Below are 14,370 nucleotides of genomic sequence, written 5' to 3'. Positions count from 1 at the left end.
GAAAAGACAGGCCAACTTCCTACGAAAACTAATTAAATAAATTGCATTAAATGCTTGGCGAGCAGTTGGTGTAGGGCCAAAACAGATATCTGATTACGAGGCGGCGAGGAAAGTTGTTCGTTGGACTTTCAGATATTACTAGGAAAGGTAAGGTACATGGGAAAAATAGTGAATGGGACGGAATATTCATATATAGTATATTATATAATAGAAAATATTTAACGGGAAAATTATTACGAAAACAAATATCGATTTTGGTTCAGTGGTAATGAGATGTTATGTGTTTTATTTGTCTCGAAACATTGAACTTATTTAAGAATTCCATTTGCTGTTGCCCTTCAATACATAATTTAGTTCTCCTAACGTTTTTGCACACTATTAAAGCAGAGGGTACTTAAAGTTTCAAACTGTGTTTATTAAAAATTCCCTTTTAAATTATCTACAAACAAAATTCATCAAAAGAGGGCAGAAGTAACGCAATCTAGAGAGCATTTGCCATAACTCCAACTGACAGATGGCTCCTTCCCGCTTCCTGTTGGCCCCTCCCCTCCGCCCACTCGGTTACCTTCTTGGGCAGCCTGCAGCATATCAAATTAACACAGACACGACGTCGAGGACCCGGGACTGTTTGCTGCCCATTAACTGTAGCACTTTTGGGGCACGGCTCCCCTCAGTTACTCCCCGTTAACCCAGCAGCTTCAATTTGTTGGTCAGGTTTTATGCGTACACACGGAGAAAAAGCTAGCAGCCTGTGTTTAATATTCATCAATTAATTTTAATAAGAATGTTGGTTCTTTAACGTTGAAAAAATAAATTTGTGACGCCTGAAATAACATAGGATAAATAGGGTAAAGTGACAATCGATTCATTTTTTGAATGCCACTTTTCCGAAAATCAATATTTTTCAAAAATGTATAAACAGAATGTTGCTGACATCTATTAAAACTATTCCTGTAAATTGAAGCAGAGTTAAATACCAATTTTTTCAATTTTTAAAAGTTGTAGAGTAAGGTGACGAGCTCGTCAAATCTTACATTTGTCACGATACAAATTCCAAATCAGTCTGATATCATGAGAATATTAAAACTAAATAATGGAACCATCATTACCGACTAGATCATTTATGGAGCGATGTCCCTTACTGTTGCCCAGAATATATGTTTCAATAATCTAAAACTATTATTTTTACAATCAAACTTTTTGCAGCTCTTACATTTTTCCCCTGTACTTCCCTATATATATGTGGCTTTTTAATGAGCATCGTGGCCGCATCGGGGAAACTTCGAGCCTGAATCCCCGACTGACTGGTGACTCCAGCGGTTCCGAGACCGAGAGTCCCGGCCGGGGCAAATTGCAGGTTCTCTTTCCCTTGTTGCTCGAGCCCTGGCCACAAAGTGTTGCGTTGCACTCATATTTTGCCGTGTGCACCTTAATTATATGGCCGCCGACAGAAATTCAAGTGAAAAACGTTTCTCCGATGATGAAAACGAAGCGGCAGCCGCAGCCCCATCCGCGGAGGAGGAAAACGAGGAGAATGGGCGGGAAAATCAGAAGAAGAGGTAGCAAATAGTGGTCGAAACCGAAACCTAAGCCTATTCCGTGCCGAAGCCGCTGTTTAAACCATGAAAATTTAATGCCAGCTTACGGCGAACAATGCCCCATGGAATGTGCTGCGAGGGACGGGGAGGGAGTTCGGGGAATTTTTAGGACCGCATTTCCGCTTAGGCCCTGAAACGCCCGCACCAAGTATTAATTATGTACGCATAAAATATCTTTCGAGACCTTTCTTGGACCGCTATGAAACCCTTTCGGGGTCCGACATCAATGGGATGCAAATTAACTGTACAAACATAAATAACACTTAAAATTCTCCGAAAAAAGAATGGATATGTATATCATCAGCATCAGCGGTCCTCTCGGCATTTGTCAAAGCAATAAAAATTGTTGGGCTTCTGTTTGATAAGAGTTTTTTATCATCTTGATGCGAGGGTCCCGTTCCTTCGTTCCTTCGTCCCTTCATTAATTCACAGACACGCAGCGGTCCCTTTTTGAAATGTTCTCTCATTACCCTAGATACTTTTATGCTGGCTTTCCGCATCCGTATCTCTGCGTGCTCTGTATCTGTAGCTCAACTTGTTGCTGCCGCAGTCGGAGCCGTTTTTTCCCACACGTCTCACCGAGTCTTTAATGAATTGGAATTGACAGTTTGTTGGCATTTTATATCTACAAAAATACACATATATTTATGTGGGTTTTCGAGTACGCTCGCTTTTAATGTATCTGCAAGATGCATCATCAATTATTCAATAGACTGCACTGCAATGCAGTCAAACGAAAACTTTGCCCTCGCAGCCCCTGGGTCCCTGCCGCTGGAAAAGTGATTAATTGGCGCTACAAATTTATGACGTTGTACGGCCGACAGCGAGTTGAATGTATGATAAAGCCCGAAATGGATGGGAGTTCACCCTCCGACACTCCCCCTCCCCCAAGCGATTAAAACTTTTCGTCAGTCAGGCGAACTTCAACTTCGTAAATACATTAAAGTATCCGCATGTGTACGTGCGCGAGTTGTTTGCTTGTTTGTTGTTGTTTGTCCTGTCATTATGTTTATTGTTATGGTCTTCGTTTTGTGCAATAAATATTATATAAATCATGAAAATAATTTATATGGCTATATTTACTCGATACAACGGACCGAACTCCTAACGAGGTTTCCATAGATACTTTGCGGTAATGGGAAACTTTGATATATGATCGCTTGAAGGTTGGGATAGAGTTCTTTAAGAGGGTGCTTCAGTGCTTCAGAGGATATATTTTTGTTATTTAGCTAGTTAATACCAATTTTAATAAACTTGTATAATTTAATTGTTCGGATCTTTACTGTAACCCCAAATTCTTCAATACTATCTCTAATATCGCCTGACCAAGTAGCGCTAATCCTCATACTTTCTCCAAATTAACACTTCTTAAACCTCGGTTAATGAACAACTATCCCTCCATTGCGGCTTCATTTTTTTCAGACTTTAAGTACTTGCCATGGGCATTTTTCATGTTGTAATTCAACGCTTTTTTATGCCGATCTGACCACACCCACAACGGCAACCATAACAACGAAGCCCTCTTCACTTCCCCAACAAATTTTCCCAGTCGGTCGGCGGTACCAAAAATCTTTACAGGCAATGAGGGTCCATTGTTATTATGATTATTTGTAATGTATGTGAGCAACTTGTGGGGGTGGGGGGGAAAACGAGAGTGGGGAAAGCCCAGTTCAATGCTTTTAGGTTCTATTCGGGCTGATTGTTTCCCCTGACCCCACGTCTCTGGGGCATGAGCTATCCACCGGGATTGTGTTAATCATGCTACATTGCAGCCGTTCCACAATAATCATAATAATCGAGAGTACAACAACAGCAAACAACATCATTATTTTGGATATTTATGATATTTATGTAAGCTGTGGGATGGGATGGGCAGACTGTAGATGTGCGCCACGATTGTTGTTGCCATGGCTCTTGATAAAAATTTAATGTAGCATGTTAACAAGCGACCCGTTATGATTACCCCAAGCCCGTTCCCGATACAATACCAATCCAATCCCGACAATAACCGAATCGGAGAATGGTAGAGTGGTAGAAAAAACTATTCTACAATACAACACAATCCCCGCAATTCCAATACGAAAATTCTGCAGTCCAATTTCCCATTCGACGATGATGATGTCGGCTCCACAGACGACTCAACTTAACCCCTGGCTGGCGGGGGAGGAATTGGGACGGCGGGGCAGCGGGGGTTAAGCAATCCCAAGCCGAAATGTAGGTGCGCCACGCCGAGCTGAAAATAAAGTTGGAACTGGAACCTGAAAAGCTGAGGCCGTCGGTCGGCGGAGGAAATGAATAATCAATAATCACAATTGGAAATTTTCTATAAATTGGCAAACGCCGGCAACATAACAGTTTAATTTTTGTCTGCGGCAGACGATTGAGGGAAATGGGTTTCTATTTTATTTTCAGGGCTGAGAGAGTGGGAAAAATGGGGAAGGAGCTTTTGGCCATGGAGCTAAGAGAATTATGCTTTTCCTTTGATAAGTTCCCTTTGAAGCGGCGTTTGAAGTCACAAATTAAATAAGACTGGATTTTCGGTTGGTTCTTTGAAGGTCTTTGAAATTCTACGTTGTTATTGAGTTAGAAAAAAATGTATTTATGGGAATCTCGGAGTTATACAATTTTAAAACAAAATTTAAGCTGGGTCTTAAACTGGCAAACTAATTTTTTGGAATATTTAGCCACGGACTATGACTAGCTATCTCCGCCCGGTAAACAATTCCCAGTGAATTTTCCTCTTCCAAGCTGCCATCATGGAGCTGCAAGCCATCCATTATCTATTCTCGTTCCCAAAAGCACTTAGCTTCTGTTGTTGCGGAGCTTTTGCATTTTAAAGTATCTCGCCCGCAAGCCCCACTTTTCCACTGCAACACGTTTTTATCATTTAACTAGGTGGATGGGTGGGGTGGCCAGAGGGAGTCGGGGGACAGACCCCGAAAATAAATCCCGTCCAGAGGAGCCAGCACTCTCGCATCAACAGCGTGGGAATTAAAATCAATGTCGTTGTCGCTGGTGGTGGAGCTGGTGCTTTTTCCGCTTTTCCTGCTGCTATCAGCTCTCAATTTTCCGGCACAGCCACCACGGCGTATGTGTAATGCCCATTTTTTGTTGTCGCTCGCTACGGTTTATACCCTGCTCCTATTTTTCTCGTTTTTTGCTTTTTATCAATTAAAAGCCACTTCAAAAGCGGAAAGTGTGTGTGTGCCGTTGACACGCACACACAAAAAGCGGTAGAGACACCCAAATGCCCCCACATACTGCCAGATTCACACACAGATACTACGGATATCCATAGTTCGCTTTGTTGTCAGTTGGCTTGGTTTGCTGGTTTCTGTTTGTTAGCCGCCTTTGTTTTATCTCCTCCCCTGAAAGCGCCTGCCATTCCACTTTAGTGAAATAAAATGGAAAATCATTAAATACTGATCATTTCCATATGTGGCTGGCCACAGTGGACGGTCGAAATGCCTTCTTTTTGCTTTAAAAATCGTATATTTAAGTGAGTGAAAAGTAAATGACAGATCAGAGACTATTATTAAACACTCAGTGCACTTTAAATGTAGTTTATTTTTTAAAAACATTGTTACTTAGGTATTAAATATGTTTTCTCTTTTTTTCCCTAAGAACTAAGGAATCTGAATATATTTTTGGGTTCCCCTTCCCCACAACAGCATTTCTGACTCTGCCGAATAATTCGGAATTTCCACTGTGGTGGGGGCTTCCCCAAAAAGTTTCCCAGGCCGCTTTCCTCAAAGCATCACGCACACACCCATGCGGGCAGGGGCCACATGTTTGGCGGCTTTTTCGCTTTGACATAATCAAAACCAAACCGAACCGAACCGAACCCAAACCCAAACCCAAACCGAGCGAGCAAATGACGCGACGATCCCCGAAAAAATACTCGAAAGCGGCGAAGAGCGGCGGTGGCGGCGTCCACTCAAAGCTAATGACCGACAAAGCGTTTTGTATTATTTTCAATTTCATTTTCACTATACACAAACTATGCCCCCAGCCCCCGAAAGCCGCTGGGCCCCCGATTTTACACCCTTCCCCCTTGGTGACAACACTTTTCGCCTCGGCCTCGCCACGCTTCGCCTTGCCGTGCATTAAATATTATTAAGATAAGGGGGGTTCGCTTATCAATCAGACGTCAGAGGTACCGACCCTCGTATATATAATTTGCAAAGAAGAAGAGCCAACACGGTTCTTCCATCAGAGTTATTGGAACAAACTGGCACCAAGTTTCCGTAAACATTTGCTTACAGCTTGTTTTGTTTTTCGCTTTTAAAGAAAGGATTTCTTGTTTGGCCAGCAAGTTGTCCAAATAACCATAATGGGTTGGTTAGTTCTTTGATTTTATTATGTAGATCAATATAAAATATGAAGTATTTTTAAGTTTGGTATGATATATATATTTTGTTTCTCTTTTTATCTGTAAATAAAACACCTGGTAGTAAACATTTAATATCCCCGAGGCACTCTTTTTTCAGCGATTCAGTAGAAGTTACGACCCTCTTAGGTAAGCTTAAGCTTGGTATTTAGGCTAGAAGTTATGGCCAGGTGGGTGAAAGTCATTGTAGGGGTCGTGGTATTTGCTCATTCAGCCCCGAGTGCGGCATAATTCCGAGAAGAGGCCCGAGAGCCAATTGCTAAATCAACACAAACAAAGCCGATGACCAAAACAAAAACCTCAAAAGTCATTACATATATCTTGAGCAACCCCAGCCCCCGGGAAGCCTGCAGAAATGCAGAAGCTACGAGCTAACAGCTTTTTATCTTTTGGCACAAGGCGGCACAGCATTGTTTTGGTTTGGAAGTAGCCTCCGAAAAACCAGTCCATCGAGCTGGACCAAAACGAAAGACCCATCCGATTCGATCCGAACCGAACCGGCCATATAGGGTCGCTGGCATGTCGAAAGGCAGAGCGGCCACTTCCTGGCTAATATTACGAAAATTGCTTATACCAGGCTATTGCCCTGCCCCCCTCCCCACCTCGAGTTCTGTGGATCAGCCAAAAAGTGCCAAGTCAAAGTTGGTAGTTGCAGCTTGAGCTGGAGTTGGAGTCGGAGCCCTCTTCCCGGACCTCGCGGCCGGGTCTTGAGCCCGGTGCGGTTCGAGCCACGTTGCTTTCGGCCTGTCATGAAGGCAATGCCGACGCGATTCGCCTGTTGCCTTCTACCGTAATTCACAACAACCACAACCATAATAATAACAGCAACAGCACGGCATCGAAGAAAAGCCAAGGCAAAAGTTGTGAAACCCGCACAAGACACAGTGGTTACAGACAAATTGCCAAGGGGAGGGCGGAAAAATTGGTGAAGAATTACAAATATAGCCTATTAATGAAAATAGGTTTTATTTTTAACGTATTACATTTTTAAAATTATATTTCTAAACTGTCTTAAAACCATAAACCCTTTAAGTAAATTACTTGTTTCTACCCCTAATTCAAAAAAATATAGCTAGCCTTACCAGAGCCCTAAGGTTCTTTGTATACATATAAGAAATGGATCTTATAATAGTAAGCAAGAAGAATTTATTTAAGACTTTAATAGACAGTAAAATAGTGTTAGGTATAAGAATGTATTTAATTGAAGCAAATACGTTTGAATAATGTTTACAATCGAGCTATAATTAAAAAGTTAAGCAGTTAGTTAACAGTAATAAAAATAGAATTGAATAATTAATACTGTTTGTTGAATTATTGATAATTTATACTTAAATTATACGATTGGTTTCTATAAAGTACGAAAGGATATTACTCGATAAACAGATAAAAAAGTATTTTCATAGGACAATTAATATTAAAAAAACTTTTTTAAAATATGTGTTATATAAAGAGCGTAGAAATTCTTCTCTCTCAAATACCATATCATATAAATATAATGATTTAAGAACGCTGCACCTTATCTACAAAATCTCCACATTCAATCTATAAGTAAGTTTTGGGATAGGTATGTTTTACATCTTGTCTATTAAATCGTATTTAATCTGCTTAAAAACTCCAGAGCCTCGATGGCCTTCCAGCACGAGTTTCATATTTTCCCCTCCCGTAAGTACCTCCGATAATCCCCACTCAAACACACATCTTCGAACCACTGTGGACGGCCTCTGGTGCCGCGCCTCAAAGCAAAAAGCGCATCTTTTGAACAGAGCGCAAAGCGCAGCTTGGCAGTCGCAGCATCGGTGCGGTGTGTATCTCAAAGATACAAACAGAGTGCGCTCGTTGGATCGCTGGATCGCCGTTCCTCAGTCTTTCAGTCCGTCCGTCTGTCGATCGTCGTTTGGTCTCTAAACCGCTTTTGTGTAGCCGCTGCCGAGATGTTTGGCATAGTTGGCCTGGCCGCGGAACTGGTTGGATGTGGATGTGGATGTGGATGTATCTTCGAGATGGAGTTGGGGAGTTTCTCAGTTTTGGATGGCGGTGGAGGATGGGGGATGGGATTGGGAATGGGATGGGGAGCTTGCAACGACTCTGCCGCCTGCCGCTCAGTTATTATTATTTTTGCTTGCGGCGGCGGCTCGACGACTTGCTGCCGCTGATGCCCGATGTTATTGTTGTTGTTTTATCAACGTGAGGGTTTTAAAAGGTTTTTGTGTATGAGTCGGTATGGTATCGGTCTTGGCCTCGCAGCAGCTGCTGCTTTCTACACAGGAAACAATTATGTTGCCGTGAAAAATAGTATTTATTGTACCGCAATACACACCAAATTAATGTTTTCAATAAATCTGATGATAGTTAAGTATCACTAATCACTAATCACTAATCACTACTGTGATTATTCCTTTATCTATCTAATTATTTATATCCTAAAATCGTTTAGTAGATAATCTAATCTTTATCAAACAGAAATGTTGAATGACCGTAAATTGCACTATTGGGTATTTTCAAGGTGCAAAGTGCCCTGATCCTATAGGCCAGTCTAATTTCTCCCTGTGCACTCCATCAGCAACGGCAACTCCACCTCCATCGCGGCACCGACTTGCCTTCGGTTTTACCTGCAACAGGTAAGAAATGTTCGTACGTTGTTTTTAAACGGCGTCGGCATTTCAATTCGCTTTATTTTCATTTTTTGTTCCACTCTCTTCCCGTTTGTTGTTGTGTAGTATTTTCGAGGCTGCTTTCTTTGAAGTCGCATACTTCGGTGTGCCTTTGGAGGTTTCCTTTGAATTCCCCCTGCATCTGCCAGCAATTAGTGTACGGGGCTTGTCGTCCTGCAAAGGGTTCAAAGTGTTGCCCTGGCATTTAATTGGCGCAGACCAATTGCCAGCCGAGGAAGAAATCTCTCTCTGAGGCTTCAAAACGAAAAAAGGAAAACAAAATACTCGAGAAACATAATGGGGCAGGGGGCCCCAGAATATTTCCAATGAATTTGTGGACAGAACAGAGGAAAAAACAGCCGGAGGAACATTGATTGATTGATGTTCCTTCAGCGATTCGGACATCAACGTCGCTCGTTCGGCGGAAAGGTCGTCCGATATTCCATTTCCAATTCCAATTCCGATCCCACTTTGAGAGCGGAATCGGACCCGGGTCTTCGCGGCCCCTTGTTTATTTACGCTCATGATATGTGCTACCCATGACTAAGGAGGCGATCTCTAAGCAGCAGCAGGAGCCACGGCGAATCGTTCTATTGATCGTTCGCGATCCCTTCGCTCCGCTTCGATCGGTTTCCAAAAATTCTATTTATTTTCCATGGGTCGCCTTCCTTTTGATGTGCTCTGCAGTTGTGTTTTTCTTCTTCAGCACCATGCCCGATTTCTCGTTCTATTTTTGTGTGTCGCTTCCCTGCCAGTCCCCTCCCCATTTCCAGAGACCACAAGCGAACGGCTGTGTATCTTCCAGATAAAACTGCAGCCGGGGGATTGCCTACATTTTATTTTCAACTTTTAGTTGTTCGCCGTAATTATTGGAAAAGGATGTGGGAGAAGCCCTTGACTCAATGAATTCTGAATAGTAGGTATGTGTGGGTACGGCTGTGTGCGAGCGAGTGAACAATTGTTTGGGAGAAGGTAATATTTTAGATCTCCGGCCCAGATAGTTGTATGTTAATGGGAATGGCCTTCGATAAGGGGCAACAGGAAAACGAATAAGGAAAATAATCTGCATGGATTAATGGTTTCGCTTGTAGGTAACAGTTTTAAGTTGCTGCTAAGAAGAAGATTTATAAATTCAAATAAATTTCCAGAACTCTGACTCACTGAATTGATATTTAACAACCCATATCTCAACATCACACTGTAATTAATGCCGCGAATTCCAAAGATTTCCTCCACAACTCCAAGGGAACCCCTGACGCATTTAATCTTTCAATTTAATTTACTTCAGCATTGCAAACAAATTGTTTCCTTGAATGCTATCGCCCGTCCCCCGAACTTTTGGCACTCCCCGAGAGCATTAACATCCATCTTTTCCATATCTGCTGCCAACTATCTGGAAATTCACTAAACAAGTTGAGAACGCTTGGCTTTCGCTTACCTGAGAATTGTTTGTAGCCGCCGAGAATTTTATGCTTCCACCATTTGACAATGTTGCCCGCCATCTCTGCCCGAGTATATATATATATATGTTTCTATATATAAGCTGGTTGAGGATGCAGTTACTTGGCGGTGTCTTGGATTTTTCGGTGTTTTTATTTTTCCGGGTGGCGGTGGTTGGGCTGGAAATTTACGAGTCCTGGGAGGAGGAGACCTGCAGCAGCAGCCCAAAATGTTTTACGGCCTTTGTGTGTGCGTTCTGCGCTCCCTGGCTGGCTATCCTTTTGTGTAAGGATCTGAGGCCTGAGACTAATATACTCCAGGTAGAGAACGACCTCCAGTTCCAGTTCCAAATCCACCGTGCTTATGCGCTGCCGCTGGGCGACCTTAATTTGTATCTGGTATTATTTTCGACTGTGCGGGTGGCAAAGTTACCAGTCGTGGCCGTAGTCGTAGTCGTAAAAGTTTTTACAGCTCTGGTGTGCTGCATTTTAGTTTAATTTGCGCATATTGCGCTGCTTTATTTGATCTACGTGTGTGTATCTTGCAGATACTCGTACTCGTACTCGCATTCGTACCTTTGTGCCCGCTGCGCGCGTAATTTTAATTGTAAAACATTTTCGCCGACTCGATTTGTTTTTCGCCAGCCGTTTTGTTGTTGTACTTTGCTTTGCGACGACGTAAATAACTTGGCGTATAAACAACAAAAAACAACAAATGCAAAAAGGCAGAAACACGATTTATTTCCAAACGATTGCGACGATGGCGACTGCGACGTCGATTTTCGGGGGGTGGCGTACCGGTTGTTTTTATTATTGTTGCGGGGGCGGTTTTTCGTTTTTCGTTTTTGGGTTTTCACTTGATTTTCCTCTGGGGCTACAAAATAAGGGCTTCACTGTGCGTATCTCGCAGATACATCTATTCATTCATTCGATCAATTTCCGATTTGATAATAACTTCACTGGGCCACAAACAATCCATTCGGTCAGTAGTTGTTTTGGTGGGCCAAACTACGCGTATCTTCCAGATACTTTCCGCTGTATCTCGGAGTCTCAGTTCACACGTCTATTCGAATTGACGGACGAAAACAATCTGAAAACGCCGAGACATTCGAGAAGCGCCGACACAGTGGTTGGGTGGGTGTTCGAAATTCGAGCTGCGCTCTTTCGGCTCTCTTTCGATGCGTTCGCTGCTCTTTTTCGATTCGGAATTCGAAAATGAAAATGTATGGCAAAGCTGATTTTTCTCTCAGTGTGGCTTTGGTTGTAGCTGCAAAGAGACAGCTGTGAGCGTACAACAAAAACAACCCAATGATAGGGTTTTGTTTATTTAAGAGCATTTTCGAACTCAATCTCGCGCTCTTTGGGGCTGTGGCAGTGGTTTCGAAAATATTACCAACGGGTATGATGGAACTCAACAAAACAATTTTTAAAATAAAAAATATTTTTTTTTAACATTTTTTTTGCATTTTTAAATTTATATTAATCAAACATTATTTATGAAGAATAATTGTACTATATTTATGTTAAATATTTATATCTATTATGTCAAAGCTTTAAGCGGGGATATATGTTTTATATGCAATAATTTATTTTAGCTATCTTTACATGTATATATACAAAAGTTCAGTGCATTGACTCATTAGAAAGGTTATTTATGCGGATAAAAATGGTTATAAAGTAATAAATGCGAGCCTTTTTCGTATGCAATTAAAATGAGAACATGGAATGTTTAGAATGCAATTTTTCAATCTTATGCAGAATGTTCTTAGATATTAGCTACGAAAAAGCAATTATACGAGCAACATCTGCAATTGCAGCGATTGCCACGCCTTAAATTCAGAGCTTTCTTTTGGCCTTACACCTTTCCAGTTTTATTTCGACTGGTTGTTGCTCCCTCGACCATCAATTTTTGATTATACACATGTTTGGATAATACCCGGTTTTAATTTGCCTCTATGCACAGCCGCAGCAGAAAAAAATTTGATTGTTTTTAAATTTGATCCCAACCGCTGCCCCTTCCAGTTTTTGCTTCGCAGAAGAAGCCGCCTGCTGAGCCTGAACATCAGGGCAATTACCTACAAGCAACCAAAAAAGAAACCCCGAGCCCAAACTAAAAACCCGCCGATAATAACAGAGCAAGGAGAATCCTGAATTACGCTGCAGAGAGCTGGCAAGGCAAAAAGAAGAAAAAACACAAAGCTCTTTCTTTCTTCGGATCGAAGGCAAGTGGAAGGAACCCGCGAAGATCGTCTTGTCTTTAACCCTCTTTGATCAAATGGGGCTATCTGGAATTATTAGAAAAGCTGTTGAACAAACTTATGCTTAAATAAATGGATTAGATCCATATATTTTAAATATATATTTTTATATATTTAATAACTTTTCCTAAGACACGTATCGTTTGTAACCTCAAGATGGAAAAACTCTTACTAAAAACATTGTCTAGTATATATTATAATTCTCTCTCAAATGTTTCTGTATATATTAATATTGAAGATCAATAGTTTCAAATAGGATAATAATATTTTGGTTTCCATATTATTTGTACTGAAATTTTGTATACCTTGATACATATATGTACTGTTTTTATTTTAGTCTCGAAACGCTTATCCATTATATTGCAACAAAAAATAACATTTCAAAATTATGTTAAACTTAAGCGATATTTTATTCCAATCAAAGGAAGGTAGAACCAAAAAGCTCTAATGGACACAACATTCATGATTATTTCAAGTGGTAGATAAAGGGCTAACATTCTTGTTTTTAAAAAAGGGAATATTTTGTAATCTTCTATTTCAGGGACAGGCATAGTTCACAATGGGTTAACTTGGCCCTCGGGGGTCCGCAGGCTTTCGCACCGTAAAACGTTTTCGGCTTTCGGTATAATGGCGCTGTAATTGAAGAAGAACACGCGATCGAATCGAGGGGAAGGGTCTGGGGAGGGGCTACAAAGGCGGCGGAGGGAACCGCCTTCTAACAGAAGGGTTTCGGTTCCCGGACCTTCTTCTTTTGTCTGACCCTCTTTTGTGCTGCCTTCGTCATACATTGATCCATCGTCTTAATTTCAGGAGGCCGCGTCTCCTGCGCTCCCTTTTTTTGGATGCGGGCCCCTGATTGATGTCGGGATCCGTCCGCCCTGTAGCCGATATTGATTTATGTTTTCTCCGGTTTCGCATCCCGGCCCCTGCACTTTGTTCTGCTGAATTTCGCACAACATTTTGCAGCTTTGCGTTTGACAAAAGTCGATGTACAGGCTGGCTGCAAATGTAATTACCCAAAAACGAGTGGAACATGTCTGGCGGCTCTGCTTTTTGGTGGGCGGCGGTCGTATGTGACCGGCTTTATATGGGGCTTTTGACATTTGCCCCGGCGATGACAGAGTGACGGCCATGGCAACTGTCGCTGTAATTGACAAGGAGGCAGTATTGGATTCGCTCTGTGTCATTTTCCCTCGCTTTTTCCCACTTTCCCCCGCTTTCCCACAGATATGTCCCTATCTTCACACATATTGGCAATGCTGATGAGTTTTAGAAGGGTTAGACGAGTTTAATCGAGCTTCGTGTGGCGTGTGTGTTTGCATTAGGGAGTTGATTAGGTTAGGGGGGTCATTTCACCTACAGGAGATAAACGTAATTGCCCTGTCTCTAACAGTATTTAAGGCAAAGTATTAATGAACAATTTTATGAGACTTGTTTATTTAATTAAACTGCAATATAGGAATTTTCTTAAGAATATACCGACTTTTTCCCAATCAGCTTTTACAAATTCTAAGGAGTGATATTCAATGTTTGCTCTTTACAATTATTTAAGAAGTTGCAGATCGCTAATTAAAACATTTTTATTTTCCTTTAAAACAAAATATTCATAAATCTTAGTTCTTTTTATTTAAGTTCCAAGAACCAACCAAAGTTCTCTTCATAATTTAGGATTGATTATTGATTATTTTCTTGTTCAAAAACCATCAAACGCTCAGCAAGAACGAAGCGATGATACTTAAAGATTCCCAAATATTTTCAGTAAATTATGGGGCGAACATAAATTAGATAAGCAGATATATTTTCCAACTTGCGTCACATTCAAAACAGCGCTGGATCTCATTAAAAATATGTGTTTTCAGCGATCAGCTCGGCGAAGAGTTTCAAAATACATTTTTGGGAAGTCGTAAACATCTAAAAAATCAAATAAATATCATAAGCCTATAGGGAGGGTCGTGTACATCGTGAAACTATTAAATAAATTAACTTTGTTGTAAGTGATGGTCATAAATATTTATATTTTATAGTATGCTTGTC

The 14,370-nt window shown here is 41.3% G+C and overlaps 1 protein-coding gene across 2 annotated transcripts in view; it reads right to left on the bottom strand.

The window, feature by feature from the left end:
• LOC119554028 (protein naked cuticle) overlaps positions 1-11,150 on the bottom strand; it is a 50,481-nt gene extending 39,331 nt beyond the window's left edge. For both annotated transcript variants that reach the window (XM_037864746.1, XM_037864747.1), the window contains exon 1: positions 10,078-11,150. In XM_037864746.1, coding sequence (XP_037720674.1) covers positions 10,078-10,141 — 64 coding nt within the window. In that variant the 5' untranslated portion in view covers positions 10,142-11,150. The remainder of the gene's footprint in view (positions 1-10,077) is intronic.
• Positions 11,151-14,370: the final 3,220 nt, after the last annotated feature.

This window comes from Drosophila subpulchrella, chromosome 3L (genome assembly GCF_014743375.2).
Source record: "Drosophila subpulchrella strain 33 F10 #4 breed RU33 chromosome 3L, RU_Dsub_v1.1 Primary Assembly, whole genome shotgun sequence".
In the NCBI taxonomy this organism is placed as follows: Eukaryota; Metazoa; Arthropoda; class Insecta; order Diptera; family Drosophilidae; genus Drosophila; species Drosophila subpulchrella.
This window is presented reverse-complemented; position numbering and strand designations above follow the sequence as displayed.